At 46.9% G+C, this 20553-nt stretch overlaps 1 protein-coding gene across 4 annotated transcripts in view; it reads left to right on the top strand.

Moving 5' to 3' along the window:
• Nucleotides 1-20553, top strand: part of MYLK3 (myosin light chain kinase 3) — a 50311-nt gene that overhangs the window by 19245 nt on the left and 10513 nt on the right. For all 4 annotated transcript variants that reach the window (XM_032424264.1, XM_032424263.1, XM_032424265.1 and 1 more), the window contains 8 exons: nucleotides 1452-1542; nucleotides 2437-2842; nucleotides 6838-7289; nucleotides 9385-9490; nucleotides 10026-10119; nucleotides 10528-10637; nucleotides 11564-11705; nucleotides 18971-19041. In XM_032424264.1, the coding sequence (XP_032280155.1) occupies nucleotides 1452-1542; nucleotides 2437-2842; nucleotides 6838-7289; nucleotides 9385-9490; nucleotides 10026-10119; nucleotides 10528-10637; nucleotides 11564-11705; nucleotides 18971-19041 (1472 nt within the window). The remainder of the gene's footprint in view (nucleotides 1-1451; nucleotides 1543-2436; nucleotides 2843-6837; nucleotides 7290-9384; nucleotides 9491-10025; nucleotides 10120-10527; nucleotides 10638-11563; nucleotides 11706-18970; nucleotides 19042-20553) is intronic.

Raw genomic sequence — 20553 nt, 5'->3', positions numbered from 1 at the left:
TTCCAAAGTCGGGAGGACTGTGGTGCCCCGTCAGCGGGGACTGCTCCAGCCAATTTTTGCCATGTGGGCCTAAAGTTGCCAGATCTTCAGATTTTTTCAGGAGCATCTGGGAGCTTAGAATTGTTTCTAATCAGTTTTATGAAGGTATAGTTTATATACAATAAATGGTACACACACACACACACAGTATGTACATTTTAAGTACACCGCTCAACAAACGTATACACCCAAATCAACACCACCACAATCAGAATGTAGAACAATCCTAAGCCCCAAAAGGGAACTTAGAATTTTAATGTAAAAGTCTCCTAGATTTAAAGTGTTGGTAACAAATTTAAAAATTTTAAATGCTGCGCAGGCCAAACAAAATGTGTCTCAAGCTCATTTTGGCTCCCAGCTGGGGCCTCTGTGGCCCAGGCAAGGGAAAGGGCCTTCAGGGGTGAGTGCCTTGACCAGACCTGCTGCTATGATAAGGACCAGGAGGCATCTGAGGGGCTGTACCGGTCAAAGGCTTAAAACCTCCAGAAGCACCAGGGGGACCTGGCAAGGAGTCAGGCTGTGTAGAAATATTTACACTTGGAAATACTGAATGTTCTACCATTTCAGGAGGAAGAACACTGGCCTGGTACAGACCACTCAGAGTTAAAGGAAGAGCTGCTTCGAGCTCCTCCGGGCCTCACACAGTTGACCCACGCATCAATCAGTTGAGTCACTGATGGCAGAGAGCTCCCTGTCTCAGGCAGGATAAAATCCCCAGAGCTCCTGAGCACGTACCATGCGCTGGGCACACTTGTCAGGGCGTCCACAGATCGACTCCCCCAATCCTCTTATTAACTCTCCGAGGCAGATAATATGATTCTCCCCACTTCACAGATGAGGAAAGGGAGATACAGAGAAGTTAGGGGTGAAGATGGGGTTTAAACCCAGCAGGTCCTGGCTCCAGAGTCAGGGAGAGGCTGTGCTTCCGGCCACGCTACTGTTCTGTAAAGGGCTGATGGTAGGATGCACCCGGCTCCCTGGCAGGCACTGTTAATTCCAGCCCTCCTCCCTGCCCCTTGCCCCGCAAACAGGCATGGGTTAATCGGACCTTAGAATCCAAGCCAAGCCAACACTCTAATAGCCATGACAGACTGATCTGAATTGACACTTTAAATTTATTTTCCATCCCTGGTTTAAGTACTTTGAAGTACAGTCTATTTAGAAGCCCCTGTCAGGTCTGCCCCTTACTGGCAATATGATGACACATTAGAAAGAACTTGGTGACTTTGGGTAAGTATCTTTATCTCTAAAATGACAGTAGCAATATCTACCCTCTAGTGTTACTGTGAGACCAGGTGAAATAACCTTAATACTTCTACATTAAGCACAGGATAGGTGCTCAACAAATGTTTGTGGCCTAAACAATGATGTTGATGATGATGTGATGATGATGATGATGATTGTTCTTTCAGAACAAAGATAGAGTGGAAGAGAAAGGAGCAAAACCAAAGCATGCACTGAGCACCAGAGCTGTGCAAGCTGAGATCAGGGGGCCTTGGGAAGGTGAGTGGGACCCCATTTGCTGTATCCCACATTGCACACATAACAGCTTCAGAAGAAAAATACCAATGCCCCCACCAACAATGTGATCACTAAAAAACTGTTGAAGCTTCTTTTTTTTTCATTTTTTTTCATTTTTTTTAATCCTTTCCATATATCCCACTATGTATTGCTGTTCCAAAGTCACTTGGACTAGCTCCTTTCTGTGTAAGCTATGCCACCAACTTGAATCTCAGGTCTATTTCACTTTGCTTTACATCTTTATGGATTGCTTTTATTCAAGTTTCATTTTCTTTTACAACTTTGTGTAATACTGACATGGTTCTGAAGTCAAATTGACAAAACAAGGGATATTAAGTCTAGCTTCTATCCTTGTTCCTCCCTTGCATATGGAACCATTTACAAAATTTTTTGTCTTATCTTTCTGTCTTTAAGCGATGTTCTAAGTGGTTATACACATGCACCTGCATGTGCGTGCACACACACGCACACGCATACGTGCGCACACGCACACACATGCACACGCACGCCCATGCATGCACACACACACATGCACACACACACACACACACCTTCCCTTCCTAGACAAACGGAAGCACACCAGACACACTTCTCCACCTGGCTCTTATTTCACTTTTCACTCAGTATATCCTGAGATCACTCCATAGCCACATCTGGAGATATTCACGTCTCTCTATTTTTTATGGCTGTGCAGTGCTCCTGGGTGACGGGCCATGGTTTAGTCAAGCAGCCTCCTACTGTTGGTCACTTGGGTTGTTTCCAGTCTGCCTATTATAAACATGCTGCGCTGAATGGCCTTTGCATATCCTTTGCAATATCTTTAGGATAGAGTCCTCCATGTAGGAATGCATTTTTATGCTCCCTGTTTTCCCGTAGAGAGCCAGCAGGCGAGCCTCCCAGAGGGGACGGTGGAGAGGCTGAGCCCCATCAATGCTTCAGAGATAGGATCTGGCCTCCCCACCCAGGCAGAGGCCCCGCCAGGGCAGGAAGAAGGAGTTCCTGGCCCAGCCCAAGTGCCTCCTGGCCTCCTGCCGCTGCCCACGGAGGCGGAAGCCAAAGCTCCCGGAGCATTCGTTGAGAAGTCTGGGACTGGCCAGGAATTGTCTGCAGCATCCACTGGGGTCCATGAGGCCCCCACCAGCCGGGAGACTTTACCCGGTACAGAACAAGGATCATCATTCAGCAGGCCTGATCCGCAGCCCTCAGGGGCAGGCATGAGGCTGACTCCAGGGCTGCCAGTCCAAGCCAAGGCAGCTCACAGTGGTGGAGAAACACCTCCAAGGTAAGGGGAGCTCCTCCATGCCGGGCGAGGGAAGGAATGAACAGTAGCCCCTCAGGGGGAGTTGTCTGCGCAGTCCTGGCGAGCTCCATGAGGGGAAGACAGGAGAAGGCGTAGGCACTGCTCTTGGGAATTTAGAGCACTGTTTCTCACCTGGTGTCCATTAGAACTACCTGAAAGGAATTTTTAAAATACCAATGCCCGGAGAGTCTGATTTATTCAGTCTGGAGTGAGGCTCAGGTATCCTTCTTCCCTCCCTCTCTCCCTCCCTGCCTTCCTTCCCTCCTTCCCTCACTCTCTCTTTCTCTTTCTTTTTGCAAGCTCTGTGGGTGATTCCACTGTGGAGCGGGGCTCTTAGAACAGCTGTCATAGTTACAAGCCGGGGCTCACAGCACAATCCTAGGTGCTGGCATCGGCCACGCCTTCCACAGACACCATCCCGCTGTGTTCTCACAACATCCCTGGGAGGCGAGAGTGTGGAAATGAGGAAACAGGCTGAGAGTGCCCAGGGCCACACAGCCAGGGATTCACAAAGTTGAAATCTGAATCCAGGTTGTTGGGCTCCAGAATCTGCTCCTAACCACTGCACCATCCTGCCTCCTCAGGTCAGCATTTAATTAGGTCCCAAATACTAAGTTGGAGAAAGAAGGATGGGGATTCAGAGGGAGGTTGGCATGGACTGAGTCAGTCCAGCGGGGCCTTCAGGATGATTATACTTGGGGTCCTGAAGGTGGGGTTGTGTCCTCAGAACACCGCCTCAGGACCAGCCCTCGGCCCTCAGCAGACACAGTGCAGGATAATGAAGAGCCAGAAGCTGCTGGCTGCCACACTCTCCCTAGCCCTGTGTTCCCAGCCCTGTGGAACAGTGCATCCCGGCCCCCAGGGCGGCCCACTGAAGTGTGTTGTGCTTCCCTGTCTTAAGGGGGTCTGGTGCCCTCCTGCACCTGCCCCAGGTTGTCCTTTTCTGTAACAGAGCCCCCTCCCTTCCCTAGGCCTGGTGCAGGGAGGGGAGCTGGTGTCTGTGTGCTATGGTGACCAGCAGAAAGCCCAGATCGTTGGTCTGCCTTTGTTCTGGAAGGAAATGAGAGCCTGTGGGAGATCTTAACCAGCTAAAAGGAGGGATTCCTGGCAGGCTTCCCTGGATCCTGGCCAGCGCTGTAAATATGGAATCTAGGGACGGGGTGGACTTTCCATGAACTTGCTAGGGGCCCCCAAAAGATTCTGCATGAGGGGAAAGGTCTCTATGTCTGTTTCAGCCCTGAGCTGAATTTCAGGCACACTAGACCTGCCATGGGGCTCAGGAAGTGGAGAGATCACTCCCTGCCCTTCCCCAGCTAGCACCTGAGTATATTTTGAGAAAACAAGTTTACACTCAAGCACCGGCTCTGACGGGCAGTGGCTGTCCTTACGGAGGATGCTGAGGCCCCAGCTGGAGCTGGAGGAACACAGGGCTGTAATTGATCAGCCTGCCCCGGCTGTGCTGTGCACCAGGAGGGAAAGCCTTGGGCACTCAGCGCCATGCGAATGCGTGGCAGTGCGTTGGGGTCATCCCATGCCCTGCTCGCTGTGAAGACCAAGTGGGACAGCAGTGACTCTTGGTTTTATCAACTGGCCACCTGACCACCTGGATGCTCTTCCAGCAACGGGCTTCCTGCAGTTCCCGTGGGCCTCAGTGGAGACAAGGCCCGGGCCAGGCTCGGATGCCACCCTTCGCACCCTCCCCTGTCATCACCAACCCACACTCACTCCTCCCGAGGGGCACGGGGCTGGGGGGTCTTCGGCTGCCTCCTGCCGGAGGCTGGCTGTGGACAGGCTTGTACCGAGTCAGGTGCATCCAGGAACGGGCGCAGCTTTCAGAGGACCCGCTGCAGCTCGGGGAGGGGGCTGGGCCTCCAACTGCTGGGGAAAAGCCTCACTTTTTTTCATTATGGTGAAAAACACGTAACATTTACCAACTGAACCATTTGTAAGTGTACAATGCCGGAGTGTTAAGTATATTCAGGTTGTTGTGACACAGATCTCCAGAACATTTCCATCTTGCAAATCTGAAACTCTGTAACCATCAAACAACTCCCATTTTGCCCACCCCCCAGATCATGGCCACCACCATTGCACTTTCTGTCTCTGAATTTGACTACTGTAGGTACTGAATATAAGTGGAATTATACATGTGGAATCAGTTTTTTTGTGACTGGCTTATTTCACTTAGCATAACGTCCTTGAGGTTCACCCAGGTAGCAGCATGTAACAGGATTTCCTTCCTCTTTAAGATCAAACAATATTCCGTTGTATGGATATTATACATTTTGCTTATCCATTCATCCTCGATGGACACTTGGGGTGCTTCCACATTTGGTTGTTGTGAATAATGCTGCTATGAACACAGGTGTACAAATATCTCTTTGACACTCTGTTTTTAATTCTTTTGGATACGTTTTAAGAAGTGAAATTGCTGGGTGCCTGGGTGGCTCAGTCGTTAAGCATCCGCCTTCAGCTCAGGTCATGATCCCAGAGTCCTGGGATCGAGCCCCGCATCGGGCTCCCTGCTCCGTGGGAGGCCTGCTTCTCCCTCTCCCACTCCCCCTGCTTGTGTTCCCTCTCTCGCTGTGTCTCTGTCAAATAAATAAATAAAATCTTTAAAAAAAAAAAAGAAGTGAAATTGCTGGGTCATAAGGTAGTCCTATTTTTAAATTTTTGAGGAACCACCATCCTGTTTTCCACAGTAGCTGCACCCTCTTGAGCCTCATTTTGGGACCGCTGGGGCTTTCTCCGCTCCGTGGACTCTCAGCACTTCTGTGAGGTATCAATGTCTCTGTTTGACAGAAGAGGGAGCTGATGCCGGCCTTGTCCAAAGTTGTCCAGCAACGTCGTCCAGAGCTAAGACCAGAGAGGAGACTGCTGGGCTCCCTCCTGAGACTCAGTCCATGCCAGACACTCACCTCCTCACCCCACCCCTACACACATAGACCCCCAGCAGTGGGGTTGTGAAGAGCAGTCAGAGCAGGGCAACTCTGAGAGGGAGGGTCGAACCGTTGGGGGTCATGGCTTCCGGGGTCAGGTCCTTCCCTCTGAACGTCGTCAGGGCTCAGAGGGCCTTCCTGACCTCTAGCTGGGGTCCCAAACCTGATGTCGCAAGGTCTGGGTAATGGAGATGGACGCGAAGTGGGCCCAGTGGCATTGCCAGGGTGCAGCAGGGTCTGTCAGGAGGGGGAGCTGCTTCTCAGCTATGCAGACATGCCCAGCACAGCCAGACCTACGTGTCCAAGGGGAACGAGGAGTCCAGTCTCTATGAGCAGTTGCCTGATTTTTTTAAAAATATTTTTTTTATTTATCTGGGAGGGAGAGAGAGAGAGTGGGGGCAGGGGCAGAGGGAGAGTATTTCAAACAGACTCCCCACTGAGCAAGGGAGCCTCACATGGGCCTTGATCCCACAACCCTGAGATCATGACCTGAGCTAAAAGCAAGACTTGGATGTTTAACCGACTGAGCCACCCAGGCGCCCCACAGTTGTCTGATTTCAATAAAATATGTCTGACCTGGGGTTTCCAGTGGGATATTTGACTTGGCTCACCCTTTCTTCACTTAACTGAAAGGGAGACTGAGGCCTAGAGAGGAGAGCCCAGGTCTCCTGCCTCCTGGGGCAGAAGCAGGTTTCTAAGGCCTTCGGGGGCATCAGGTGCCTGCCGGGTGTCCATCTCAGGTACTTCAGCCTTCCTTGGCCGCTCATCCACTGGAGTCCTCAGAGCGGATGGTACCATCTCACTGAACCCAGCTTCTCCCTCATGTCCTGTCTGGGCAGAGGTAGTCAGGGGTTGGGGTCTGCTGGTTCTAAACACAATCTACCTTACTATTATAATAACCGCAAGGTCCCTTTTTCTGGATGAGAAACGGAGGCCAATAGGCCGTGATCCTTGAATGGTGGCAGTAGGCATTTGAACCCAGGTCTGTGGTGACTCGCGAGTCCTTGCTTTTAAGGCCGTGTTTTCTCTCTGCCCCAGGATCTCCATCCATGTGCAGGAGACGGACACCCCCGGGGAGCTGCTTGTGACACGAGCGCGCAGCCTCAGACCCACAACCCCTGTGGAGGCTCCGGCAGCTGCCCATCCAGGTGAGCAGGACCCACCTGGGCCCGCGCCCCAGACCCCTGCAACCAAGTCAGAAAAACAGATCCCGAAAGGAGCCGGCAAGGTTTCCCCACTGCGGAAACGGAGCAGCCGTGAGGGAGCAAAGGCAGAGGAGAAGCAGGGGCCTGGGGCCGAGTCAGCCACAGGACCAAGCGGGGCCAGGAGGGACAAAGGAGCCGATGCCAGAGGCCCGGGCTGGCAGCAGGACAAAGGCAAGGGTGCAGGAAACGCTGAGCCCGGGGAGGACTGCACAGCCGGGGGCGCGGGCAGAGATGGAGCAGGAAGGAGGACGCCCCCTGGAGAGGAGCCTGGCAGCGTGGTTCTGGGTAAGTGAACCCATTGCTGGTGCCCCAGGGTGAGCGGGGTTGGGGGCCTTCTCCCAGGGGGCTTTCCTGCAGCTTCCAGGGAGAGAGAATGTGGGTCTGGGGGGAGTCCGCGACTTGGAACGGCCTGCCAGTGCCTGCTGGGGCTGGAGAGCAAGGCCTGCAGCTGCAGTGGGCTGAGTTTGGGGGTGACTGTGGCAGTAGGGGAGGAAGGAGCCCATGCGGCCCAGCTGGGTGGGTTTCTCAAGCCACCAGCCTGCCTGGGCTCTCCACCATGGGTGTCATTCTGGATCCAGCCAGAGAAGGCTTCTGCTAAAAAGAACATCTATTAAGTGGTGTTAATATTGGCTGCCGCACCCAGTGAGTGAGATCCCATCCCGGGGTACAGAAGAGTGTGGGGGGCTGCTGACCTGCTCTCTGCCCCAGTGGTGGTGGGGGGCATCCTTGTGTTCTTGTGACCCAAGCGCCCTCAACTCCGCCAGCGCTTAGGGTCACACCCTCCTTGGTCTGAGCCCTCATCCCATGTGGTGGCAGGAAGGCCACCTTTGCGGATTTCCTGCCCTGGAATTCCGGGAAGTCCCTGAGGAAGGGCTGTGTGTTCTGCAGTCACCCCGGGGCCCCTTGCCACTTCTGGGCTCTGCAGTTGCCCTGTCTTAGTGACATCTCAGCTGCTTCCCCTCCACCTGTACGACTTGGTCCCCATGTGGCCAAAGGCTTCCTTTCATTCCTGAAACGCTGCTGAAACCAGGCGGAGACTCCAGAGGCCTTTCTGAGGCTCGCGGTGGTGACAAAGGCCACGTGGACTGTGGGCTGTCTGTGTGCCGAGCCGGGTGCCTCCGTGCCGGCGTTTACCCTCACGGGCTTGTGGAGTGGGGATGAATGGAAACACAGGAGAGGTCAAGGGCCACGCTCAGGGCCACGGAGACAGTGCGGACGCAGCCAGGATCTGGCCCTGGCTGCCCGGCTCGGGAGCGGCGCGTGCACGCCTGGTCGCTGTACAGCCACCCGGAGCAGCACACAGCAGAGGAAACGTCAAGCCAGATGCTCGATTTGGAATCTCTGTGACACACACTCAGACCTTTCCGGGTCCCAGAAGAACAGCAGCAGCAGGAACCATACTCATTAGCTCTGTGGTCCGGGGCTCAGGGCTTGCCTTTGCAGATACAAAAAGGAATGAGCAATATTCTCTCAAGGTAAACATCTACTTCGGGGAGCAAAAAGCTGCTCTTATTAAGATGAACTAAGAGAAAATAGCCGTGTTTTCGCGGCACTGGGTATATGGTTTCAGAGGCATGAGTCGTTGGTGGAACTCTGAGTGAACCGTGACAAGCCCAGAAAAACCCAACCCAGCCGCTGACTTCCCGCCACGGAGTCTCCCAGCCCTTAATACGCAAACCAGCTTAAGTCATCGTGTTTGGTGTTCTGTTTTATTCCTTTATTTCATGCAACATTTCTAGGTTCACACAACCGCTGAAGGGCAAGATTTTTCCCGAAAACTTAGGCCATTTTTATCTTTCCAAGTGCTGGTGTGCTCTGTTTCCCCTCCAGGCCCACTGTCCACTGCCGGCGCTCCCCCAGAAGCCGACCCGCTGTGGGCTACCTCGCGGGCTGTTTGCTCTGTGAGGAGATCAGAGGGTGCAAGTGGAGGGGGGAGGGTGTTTGTTTTCCAGCCGCCTCCCTGTCCCACCGCCCTGGCTGGTGTCTGCCCCCCTGCCTGTATCTTCAAACATAGTCCATCATTAAATTCTGCTTGATTACCCTGTTCAAGGGTGCCTTCCGTTTCCTGCTGGCTGCACTGATCCATCCCGGGTCCCCTCTCAACTTCAGTGAACAGACTGGGTAGAACTTCTCCATCTTGCAAAGCGTACACTGTAGGTGATAGGAGACTTGGGTTTGAATCCCACCTGTCACTGACTCACTGTGTGCCGTTGGGCCAGTCACCATACCTCTCTGAAATTCAGCTCACTCCTCTGCCATACGGGTGACTCCAATGAGGTGATCCTTGGGAAGGGCGAGGGGCTTGTCACTTGACCCAAGTGGGTGGCTGAGAGGTGCAGGCTGCACTTAGGAGGCTCACAGACTGTTGTCTCCCAAACAGATGACAGCTCAGCCCCACCAGCCCCCTTCGAACACCGGGTGGTGAGTGTCAAGGAGACCTCGACCTCAGCAGGTTACACAGTGTGCCAGCATGACGTCTTGGGAGGGTAGGTGGGCTTCTGCCTTGATGAGGGGCAAGAGCAGGAGGGGTGGGCCAGAGACACCTAGAGACCCAAGCTGGCGTGCTGCTGGATGCTTCTCAGGAGGGGGTTGATCAGGAGCCAAGGCCCGGAGGTCAAGGTCACAGCATGCTAGTGACTGGATAGTCCACAGAGAGTGGGTGAGTGCAGGAGAGCCCACATGGTGTGGGACGAAGTATAGGGTGCAGGAGGCCCGCACAGTATGGGCACGGGAACCATACACTGGAGGTGGTAGGCAGGCCGGGTGGTGTGGAGTGAGGGAGGTGGTCCCCTGGGGCGTAGCACAGACCACTTGTGATAGGGTGAAGAAGGTCTTCTCCAGGTTTCAGGAGCAGCCATGTGGTGTGGGGGTGATGACTGCAGTACCTGCAGGGTGCAGGGTAACCCCCATGGTGTTTATGAACGAAGGGCAGGACCAGAAAGCCCGGGGTGCAGGATGGCCCACCATGTATGGGATGAGCCTCTTGGGCTCTCAGCCTACCGTACCATCATGTCTCTGCAGAGGCCGGTTTGGCCAGGTCCACAGGTGCACGGAGAAGTCCACGGGCCTCTCGCTGGCAGCCAAGATCATCAAAGTGAAGAGTGCCAAGGACCGGGTGAGGCATCTGCCCTGGGCCAGCCAGTACCTTGGGCCATGTTCAAGGCTCCTATACTTCCTTCTTGGCCCCCAGGCCCCTGCATGCTGATCAGGAACCCTGCCACCTTCCCTGCCTCTTTTCCATGACTCCCACACTCTGCTCAGCATATCACCTCACACCCTGGGTGGCAGGGTCCCTCTGGACCTCCAGGTTTCCTTCTTGGGCCTCAGGTTTCCTATCTGTGGAATGGGGGGTTTGAACTAAGGTCCCTTTTGTTGTAAGAACCTGGTTTGGGTGGTAGTGAGTTGGAGACCTGATGTGAGAGCAGGAAAGGAGGATGTGGGCATGCATGTGTCTTGGGAGGCGCAGCTGGCTCATCTTCCTGACCCATTTCTTGGAAACTCCTCTCCCGTCTGACTCTGCAAGGAGGATGTGAAGAACGAGGTCAACATCATGAACCAGCTCAGCCATGTGAACCTGATCCAGCTCTATGACGCCTTTGAGAGCAAGAACAGCTTTACCCTCGTCATGGAGTAGTGAGTGTCTTGGGAGGTGGAGCAGTGACTTCTCTGTGGGCCAGGACTCAGGACTGGGGCTTGGAGCTGTGGTTCTAGGCAAAACTCTCCCTTTCCCTTCCCCTCTCTGGGATATCTAGGGAATGTCATCACCTCCAATATGGAGCATGGAGGATAAAGCCATTTGTCATAAACCAGCAGTAAACCTGACTGACCTGTAGATATATGTCAGCTTGGCCTACATAATTTTTAATAATTTTGATTTAGGTGTTAACAATTGGAAATTGGGAAATTTCATATTGAAACCCAGCTATCTTGCTTTTCTTAAAAATGTGAAAGATCTAGCTGGACCTGCATTTCTAGCTGGAAATGGTGTGCTGGAGCTCGCACTGGCTGACCCTTGTAGACAGGGCAACCAGTCTCCCATTTGCCATAGTCCCCACCATTCCCAGCTACCCTGAAGCTGAGGCCAGGGGCTCAGAGGCTGTTTATTTCTGTGCTTGTGTTGCTATTTTCCTTCTGGTAGGGTTTGTCATGTCATGTCTCTACCAAGAGTGAAAAAACAAAGATAGACTAAGGGCTGTATTTTATGAAAACTTGTCTCACGTCTGGTCTTTTTTGCCCATTTTGGGTTCTTGCCATGTAAGTATTAATTGGCCCCCGTAGGCAAATGAGTTTATAACTTTGACCCAGAGTATCCAGAGTGAGCCTGGATTATCAACACTGAAGACAATCCCCAGTCTTCCTTTTGGCCCATTAATTCCTTTTTACCACCTGCACTCTGAGCTGGGAACAGGCCAGAACAAAGATCTCCATAAAACCCCAGATGTCAGTGGCACCCTCAGGCTTACCTGGGTCAGCCTCTTTTGACTCTTGGTGATAAGAGTGGACAAGTCCTCTGAGAGCCTCGCTTAGGCCAATGTTTGCCTCTCCCTTTGCCCTGGCAGTGTGGATGGGGGTGAACTCTTTGACCGGATCACAGAGGAGAAGTACCAGCTGACTGAACTGGCTGTGATCTTGTTCACCAAGCAGATCTGCCAGGGTGTGCATTACCTCCATCAACACTACATCCTGCACCTGGACCTCAAGGTCAGGCTCCACCTGGGCATGTGGTGGGGGGAGGGGGCCCAGGGTTCCGGAGCTGCTGCTGCTCTCTTACCTTAAAGAGCTCTATCAACAGACGGTCCTGGCTTCCGTTCCTGGCTCTCTGCCATCTCCTAGTTCTGGAGTAAATGAGTCGTGCTGGCTCTCTGAACCTCAGTTCTCTCATCTGTAAAATGTGGGTAATTGGTTCAGTGTTATTTGAAGATTAAATGATACAATGACCTTCTTTTCCTTAAAAATATCTTTAGAGAGAGACAAACCAAGAAATAGACTCTTAATTATGGAGAACAAACTGATGGTTGCCAGAGGGGAGGTGGGGTAGGAGGATGGGGTAAATAGGTGATGGATATTTAGGAGTACATTTGTGATGAGCATTGGGTGTTGTATGTTTTAAGTGTTGAATCACTAAATTGTATACCTGAAACTAATATTACACTGCTAACTAGCTGGAATTTAAATAAAAACTTAAAACTTAAAAAAATTTTAAGATTAGTTTAAAAAATTAAAATAGAAACATAACAAATATAGACAATATAGAAATGTGTAAAATACACAGTGAAATTTCTTCCCATCCAGTCTCCATGCTAAGAGGTCCTCTCTATTAGATGTTTGGCATGATACACAAACACACACAAAGGTGACCATGCTATACATCCTGTTTTTAAACTTACTTTTTTAGTTAACAGTACATTGTAGACATCTTTTCTAATTCTCTTTAAGGGCCACGTGATATTCCATTGAATGAATGTGTTACACTCTCTTTTGTCTACTAGGATTGTCACAGGAGTGTCATGCACTGGGTGCAGTGCCGGGCTGGTAATAAGCACTTGATACATGGTGGCTGTTTCTGTGGTTTCCCACTCTGCTGGGCCAAAAGGAGGGTGTTTCTCTACAACTCCTTTTAGGAATTTCAGTGGCTCCCCACAGAAGGTGGGAGGTAGGTTGGCCAGACCTTTGTGGGTGCACATTGCTTCTTCTGACCATCTTTTCTGATTGACATCAGACTCTAAGGTTGGAGTTCTGAGAAAAATGATGGAGATGGTGGGGAATTGGCCTCAGGCTTCCTAGATCACTAGAGCTAATTCCAGAGCTTCTGGATGAGCTGCTCTTGAGGTTGGCAGTTAAGGGAAGCTCAGGCTTCTGCTCTGTGGTTCTGGGTCAAAAAGCTTTTGGGGCAACCCTGTGTCTTTGCAGCAGGAGATGATCATTGCTAAGGCCCATTTCCCAGCCAGGAACAGGGCTTGTGTTGGTTCAGTCCCTTCCTGGCCATGAGATCTTGTGTAAGTTCCTTGATCTTATTGGTTGATCTTGCATAAGCTCATCAATTGTAAAATGGGGAACAATAGTATCTACCTCTTAGGGGTGTTGTATGGATTAAAACATGAAGAAAGTGGGACGCCTGGGTGGCTCAGTTGGCTAAGTGTCTGCCTTCGGCTCAGGTCCTGGGATAGAGTCCTGCATCAGGCTCCTTCCTCAGCGAGGAGCCTGCTTCTCCCTCTGCCTGCCGCTCCCCCTGCTTGTGCTCTCTCTCATTCTTGCTCTCTCTCTCTGACAAATAAATAAATAAAATCTTTAAAAAAAATCCTTCAGATATTTATTTTTTAAAAAGATTTATTTATTTATTTGGCAGAGAGAGAGCACAAGTAGGCAGAGTGGTAGGCAGAGGGAGGGGGAGAAGCAGACTCCCTGCTGAGCAGGGAGCCCGATACAGGGCTTGGTCCCAGGGCCCTGGGATCATGACCTGAGCTGAAGGCAGATGCTTAACCACCTGAGCTACCCATGTGCCCCTAGATGTTAAAAAAAAACAAACAAACAAAAAACAAAACAAAAACACATGGAGAAAGAGCCCCAGGGCTGCTATCTAATACAATATCCACAAGCCCACATGTGTCTATTAAACACTTGAAATGTGGCTAGTGTGACTGAGGAACTGAATTTTAAATCTTATTAATGTTAATTTATTTAAATTTAAAAGCTGACACTCTATTTAGTTATTAGTATACTTTTAAGTATATTTGGAATGACTTCAATATGTGAATTTATTTTTCAACTATAAATTTCATGAAATCTTAGTACATCTAAAATATTTCTGATGAAAATTTAGTATCTGAATTGAGATGTGCTGTAAATATAAAATACACACTAGATTTCTAAGTCTTAATATGAAAAAAGAATGGAAAATATCTCATTAATATTTTCCATATTGATAACCTCTTGAAATGATAAAATATTAGGCATACTGGGTTAAAGAAAATATATTATTGGAGTTAAGTTTTAGAAAATATTTTAAGATGAATGAAAATGAAAACACAACATACTAGAACTTACGGGATGCATCTAAAGCAGGAGGAAATTTGTAGCTGCAAACACCAATATTAAATAAGAAGAAATACCTTGAATCAATAATCTAAGATCCCATCTTAAGAAATGAAACAAAGAAGAGTAGGTTAAACTCAAAGCAGCAGAAGAAAGGAAATAATAAAGAGTAGAGCAGAAATAAATGAAACACAGAATAGATAAACAATAGAGAAAATCAGTGACACCAAAAGTTGGGCCTTTGGAAAGATCAATAAATTGTCGAATCTGTAGCTATATTGGCCAAGACAAAAAGAGAAAATACGCAAATTACTAAAATCAGGATTGAAAGAAAGGACATCACTACTAGCCTTACAGAAAGAAAAAAGGATTATAAAGGAATAATATGAAAAATTGTATGCCAACAAGTTAGATAATTTAGATAAAATGAACAAATTCTCAGGAAGACACAACCACTGAAAACTGACTCAAGAAGAAATAGAAAATCTGAATCAACCTGTAACGAGAGATGGAATTAGTATCAAAAACTACCCACAAAGAAGAGCCGAGGCCCCTGTGGCTTCGCTGGTGAATTCTACCAATTTAAAGAAGATTTAATTGAAAGAAGAATTAATACCAATTCTTCACAAACTCTTCCAAAAAATAAAAGATAAGGGGACACTTCCTAACTCATTTTATGAGGCCAGTCTCATCTTTTTTTTTTTTTTTTAAGATTTTATTTTCAAGTAATCTCTACACTCAATGTGGGGCTTGAACTTGAAACCCTGAGATCAAGAGTCACACGCTGTACCTACTAAGCAAGCCAGGCGCCCTGAAGCCAGTCTCATCTTGATACCCAAACCAGACAAAAACATCACAAGAAAAGAAAACTATAGGCCAATATCCCTTATGAATATAGATACAAAAATCATCAATAAAATATTAGCAAACTGAATACAACAACATATAAAAAGGATTATACACATGACAAAGTGGGATTTATCCTAAGAATGCAAGGTTGGCTTAACATAAGAAAATCATCAATCTAATATGCCATATCAATAGAGTCATTTCAATAGATGCAGAAAAAGATTTGAAAATTTCAGACAACTTTTCATGATGAAAACACTAGATAAAGTAGGTATCTATGGAAAACCCACAGCATTTACTATTATACTTAATAGTAAAAGGTTGAATGCTCTCCCCTTAAGATCAGGGACAAAACATGGATGTCTGCTCTTGCCACTACTATTAAACATTGTATTTGAGGTTCTAACCAGGACAATTAGACAAGAAAAGAAATAAAAGGCATACAGATTGGAAAGGCAGAAGTAAAACTGTCTCTATTCTCAGATGACATGATCTTGCATATAGAAAATCCTAAGGAGGGTGGAGGGAAACTATTAGAACAAATAAATGAGTTCAGCAAGGTTAAAGGATATGAGACAAATGTGTAAGTATCAATTGTATTTCTATAACTAGCAATCAATAATCTGTAAATAAAATTAAGAAAAATATTCTATTTACAATATAGTAGTCCTCCCCTTATCACTGGTTTCATTTTCCATGGTTTTGGTCACCTGTGGTTGACCACAGTCCAGAAACAGATGATCGTCCTTCTGATATATGGTTAGAAGGTCAGTAGTAGCTGAACACTACATCATAATGCCTATGTCATTCACCTCACTTCTCATCGCATAGTCATTTTGTCATCTCATGTCGTCACAAGTAGAAGGGTGAGTATAGTAGAAAAAGATATTTTGAGAGAGAGAGAGACCACATTCACATAATTTTTATTATAGTATATTTTCATAATTGTTTTGTTATTAGTTGTTAATCTCTTACTGTGCCTAATTTATAGGTTATTTATAAGTTTATCATAGGTATGTATAAATAGGAAGAAGCATAGCATACATAAGGTTCGCTACTATCTGTTGTTTCAAGCATCCACTGGGGGTCTTGGAATGTATCCTCCATGAAGAAGGGGGGACTACTGAAATATCAAAAACAATAAAATACGTTGGAATAAATTTAACAGATGAAGTGCAAGACTTATGTTCTTAAAACCACAGAAAATTATTAGAAGAATTTAAAGAAGACCTATAAATGGAAAAACATCCCATGGTCATGGATTGGAAGACTTAATTTTGTTAAGATGGCAATAATTGATCTACAGATTGAACACAATCTCTATCAAAATTGCAGCTGGCTTCTTTGCAGAAATTAATGCACTGATCCTAAAATCCAGATGGAAATTTAAGAGATGCAGAATAGCAAAAACAAACCTCGAAAAAGAAGAGCAAAGTTGAAGGATGCACATTTCCCAATTTCAAAATTTACAGCTAAGCTACAGAAATCAAAACAATGAGTTATGTGTATGAGGATGAATAGATAGCTCAATGGCATACAATTGAGAGTCCAAAACCAAACCCTTATATTTGTGGTCAATTGATTTTTTGATAACTGTGCCATGACAAATCAACGAGGACAGGATAATCTTTTCAATGGACACCATGCCTGATAACCACATGCAAAAGAATACACTGATACTATACACAAAAAATGGATTGTGACTTAGATTATAAAATTCTTAGAAGAAAACATAGGAGTAAATCTTTGTGACCTTGGATTATTAGGCAATGATTTCTTAGAAATGACTCAAAAGCAAAAGCTAGGAAAGAAAAATAGATAAATTAGATTTTATCAAAATTAAAAACCTTTATGCTTCAAAGTATATCATCATGAAAGTGAAATGACAGCCCACAGAATGGGAGAAATATTTCCAAACAATATATCTGATAAGAGACTTGTATCTATAATATGTAAATAAATCTTACAACTCAATAATTGAAAGACAAATTTTAGAATGGGCAAAGGATTTGAATAGACATTTATCCAATAAAGATATACAAATGGATGATAAGCACATGAAAAGATTCACAACATCATTAGTCATTAGAGAAGTACAAATCAAAACTACAGTGAAATACTGTTTCACACCCATTAGACTAAGCTAAAATAAAAAATAAAAATAACAGACAATAAGAAGTGTTGGCTATGATGTGGAGAAATTGGAACTCTCATATATTGTTGATGAGATTGTAAATTTGTGCATCCACTTTAGAAAACAGTTTGGCAGTTCCTAAAATGTTAAATGCTGAGTTACCACATGACCCAGTAATTTTACCTCTACGTATGTACTCAAGAATATCAAAAACGTAAGTCAATACCAAAACTTGTGCATAAATGTTCTTAGCAGCATTATGCATAATAGCCCTAAAGTGAAAACAACCTGAATATTCACCAACAGATGAATAGATACACAAATATGGTATATCCATACAATGGAATATTATTCAGTTCTGAAAAGAAATGAGGGAGGTACTGATACATACTACAATATGGATGAAGCTCAAGGACATTAAGCTAAATGAAAGAAGCCAGATGCAAAAGGCCAGTATTTGTATAATTCATTTTATGAAATGTCCAAATGGCAAATCCAAAGAGACAGAAAATATGTTAGTGATTACAAGATTTAGGGGTAGGAGAGAATGAAGAATGACCTCAGATGGGTATGAGCTGTGTTTTTTTGGAAGAGATAAAAATGTTCTTAAATTAGAGTCATCACATAACTCTCTGAATATACTAAAACCCATGGAATTGTACACTTTAAAATGATGACTTTTATAATATCATCATTATTGTTTATATTTATTATTTATATTTCAATAATGCTGTTATAAAAATTAAGTTCACTTATTTCTTTTTACCTTTTTAATCAGCTGCTAGAAAATTTTTAAATTGTATATGTAGTTCACATTATAGTTCTATCGGACAGTGTTGTTCTAGACCTTATAATGAAGACATGGAGACTTTAAGTCACCATTCTCCTGCTCCTATCTGAGGAATTGCGTGACTCCATTGTAACATAAATAACAATAAAACCTTCTGTTGGGAGAAATAGTACCTGACATTTGCTTTGAAAGCTGTATAATGTTTTCATGCATGTTATGCGATTTGATCCTCTTACCTTCCCAGGAGGAAGGCAGGAAGTGGTTATTATTCCCATTTTATAGATGGAAACACTGAGGTTTCAGGAAAGGGAAGGGACTCACCTAGGGACACAGACCCAGATCATAGACCCCTAGATCTCAGGCACCCGGCCTCAGATCTCCAGGGCTGTTCTACCATAAACCCTCCGCGTGCACCCACCCCCACCCCATCCAAATTTGTTTTGCACAAGCAGCAAGCATCATTCCAGGCTCCCTCTGGGCCTCAGAGCTGATCTGAAGAACTTGAGAGGAGAAGCATATCAAGACCACCACCTCCATCCCATGGGTCACAGCTGTCACCACAAAATGGGAGATTGACATTGAACAGCTCTGATCTCCTGACCAGACTACTGAAGCTTTGGTTCCCACCCCTGAGATTCTGTGATATAACTGGTCAGGGTTGGAGCCTGGACACTGGGACTTTCAAGAGCTCCCCTGATCATTCTAATGGGCAGCCAGGGTTTGGAACCATGACCCCAAGCCAATAGTCTCAAACAAGCAGCTTGTGGGCCAAGTCTACATCACAGAGGTATTCCGTTTAACTCCCGCACATGGATGTATGTTTAAATTTGAGTTGTCAATATTTAAAAGCATGGAACTTTCACATAAAAGTCTGTACTCTGGCTTCCCTTGAGCAACTGGGGCCTGCATTCCTGCATGGTGACCCGAGGCTGGAGCTGCTTTACACAGGGCAGAAGTCCCCCGGTTCCCTTATAATCCATAGCACTCCTTATGTCTCACGCCAGCCCACTTTGTTTTCGTGATCTAAGTATGCCTGTAGGACTGTCCTGACCCATTCATTCTCTTGGAGGCTGGGAAACTGAGGCCTGCTGACATAAGTGTGGGAGTTGCACCCCTTCTTGGCTGCTGGTTGAGCTAAGCAGACCTCTCTTTCTTTCCCAGCCAGAGAACATACTGTGTGTCAATCAGACAGGACATCAAATTAAGATCATTGACTTTGGACTGGCCAGAAGGTAAGAGGGTTGTATTTTGGCACTTGGACAAAACTCCTGGGGGGCTGCTTGTGGCTCTTTTGGATGTGGTTACCCACAGTTCAGCCTATTTTTGAGTTTTGGGACTGACACAGAAAGCTCTGTCACTGAGAGGCTGGTAGCCTTTGGTTGTGCAGATAGGCCTTGTTACTACCCGGGGGTGGGGTGGGGTGGCTTCATGCTTCGGACTCTGCTTCTCCTTAAAAGGCTGTGGGATTAATTGTATTTCAAAGCCCCTGTCTGAGCAGAGAGGGTGTGATGGTTAAAGGAGGACCACTGCGTGGGGGGTCCTCAGATCAATTCTGTTCATCCCCCGGACCTGAAGCCAGGATGTGCTGAGCTATGTGAGGTATCCAGAACCACCCCTGCCCCCTGGGAAGTGAGTAGTTTAAATAGGAAAGTGCATATGTGCCAGTGTAGGGTGGTGTCAGACTATGTGGTTCTGGGCCTCTCAAGACTGGGTTAAATCTTGGTAAAATGATGATCAAATGAAATGCCTGCTGACATGGGGCAGTTTTGAAGGTTAAATGGAATAATACCTTGACAGTGCAGGCCCATCCTAGGAGGGTGGCTAGGTTCTCAAGTATGACTGCATAAAGTAAACGTATGACTTTAAAAGTGTCCCTTAAAATGCCTAAAGCCTAGTGAAGGAGAGTTTATCCATAGATAGATTTACGATCCTGTCCAGTCGTATGTATGATGAACACTCTAGCCCCTGGCACACACAGTCAGTGGTGTGGGTTCTTCGCAATGGCAGGAACAGACCCTTGGCATTGAGGAGGGCTGTCCCCCAAACCTTCAAGCATCCATGGTCTACAAATATGGGGTAGTTGTGTGCCCATCCTCCAGGCTTCCTCCAGAATTCTATTTCCACCAGGAATGACATTTCCCTGGAAATCACGTATTTTCTAGGTAGGTCTCCACACTAGAGCTGAATTAAAGAAGTTGTTTCTGTCACTTTATAAGCCTAGCGGTGTCCTCTGCTGCATCCACAAGGGGACGAAAGCACAGCCTTGTCACAGTGGAGACGGAACCTCTTGCGTGAGCTCAGCCTCTGGGGTCCAGACCTGCCTCCCAGAAGTAGTAGTGAAAACCACAGTGGCAGTCTTCCTAGGTCCCTCTCCCATTGGGTGAAATGGTACCATTACTTATCTCTTTGTAGGGGTGAAAGATGCGTTTTCAGTGCCTACATGATGGATGGGAGGCCAAGGGTGAGGTCATGAGAGTAAAGGCAGAGGGAAGTTCATATAATCCTACTGTACCTTCAGGATCCCCATTACACAGTGTACTGTTTTTCATGAACAATATACCAAAGGCCCCAACCCAAATGCTTCAAAATCACATTTAATCCATAATGTAAAAAATTGCTTAATATTTTCCTAAATAATGTGTTATAAAGTTGGGATACATCCTATACACTTGCATGTATTATCCACTAGAGCAATGTCTCTGAATGTATTTTTTATTATCATTGCCTACCTTCCAAAGAGCCTT

The sequence above is a fragment of the Phoca vitulina genome, unplaced genomic scaffold (assembly GCF_004348235.1).
Source record: "Phoca vitulina isolate PV1807 unplaced genomic scaffold, GSC_HSeal_1.0 scaffold30, whole genome shotgun sequence".
Taxonomy (NCBI): Eukaryota; Metazoa; Chordata; class Mammalia; order Carnivora; family Phocidae; genus Phoca; species Phoca vitulina.
This window is presented reverse-complemented; position numbering and strand designations above follow the sequence as displayed.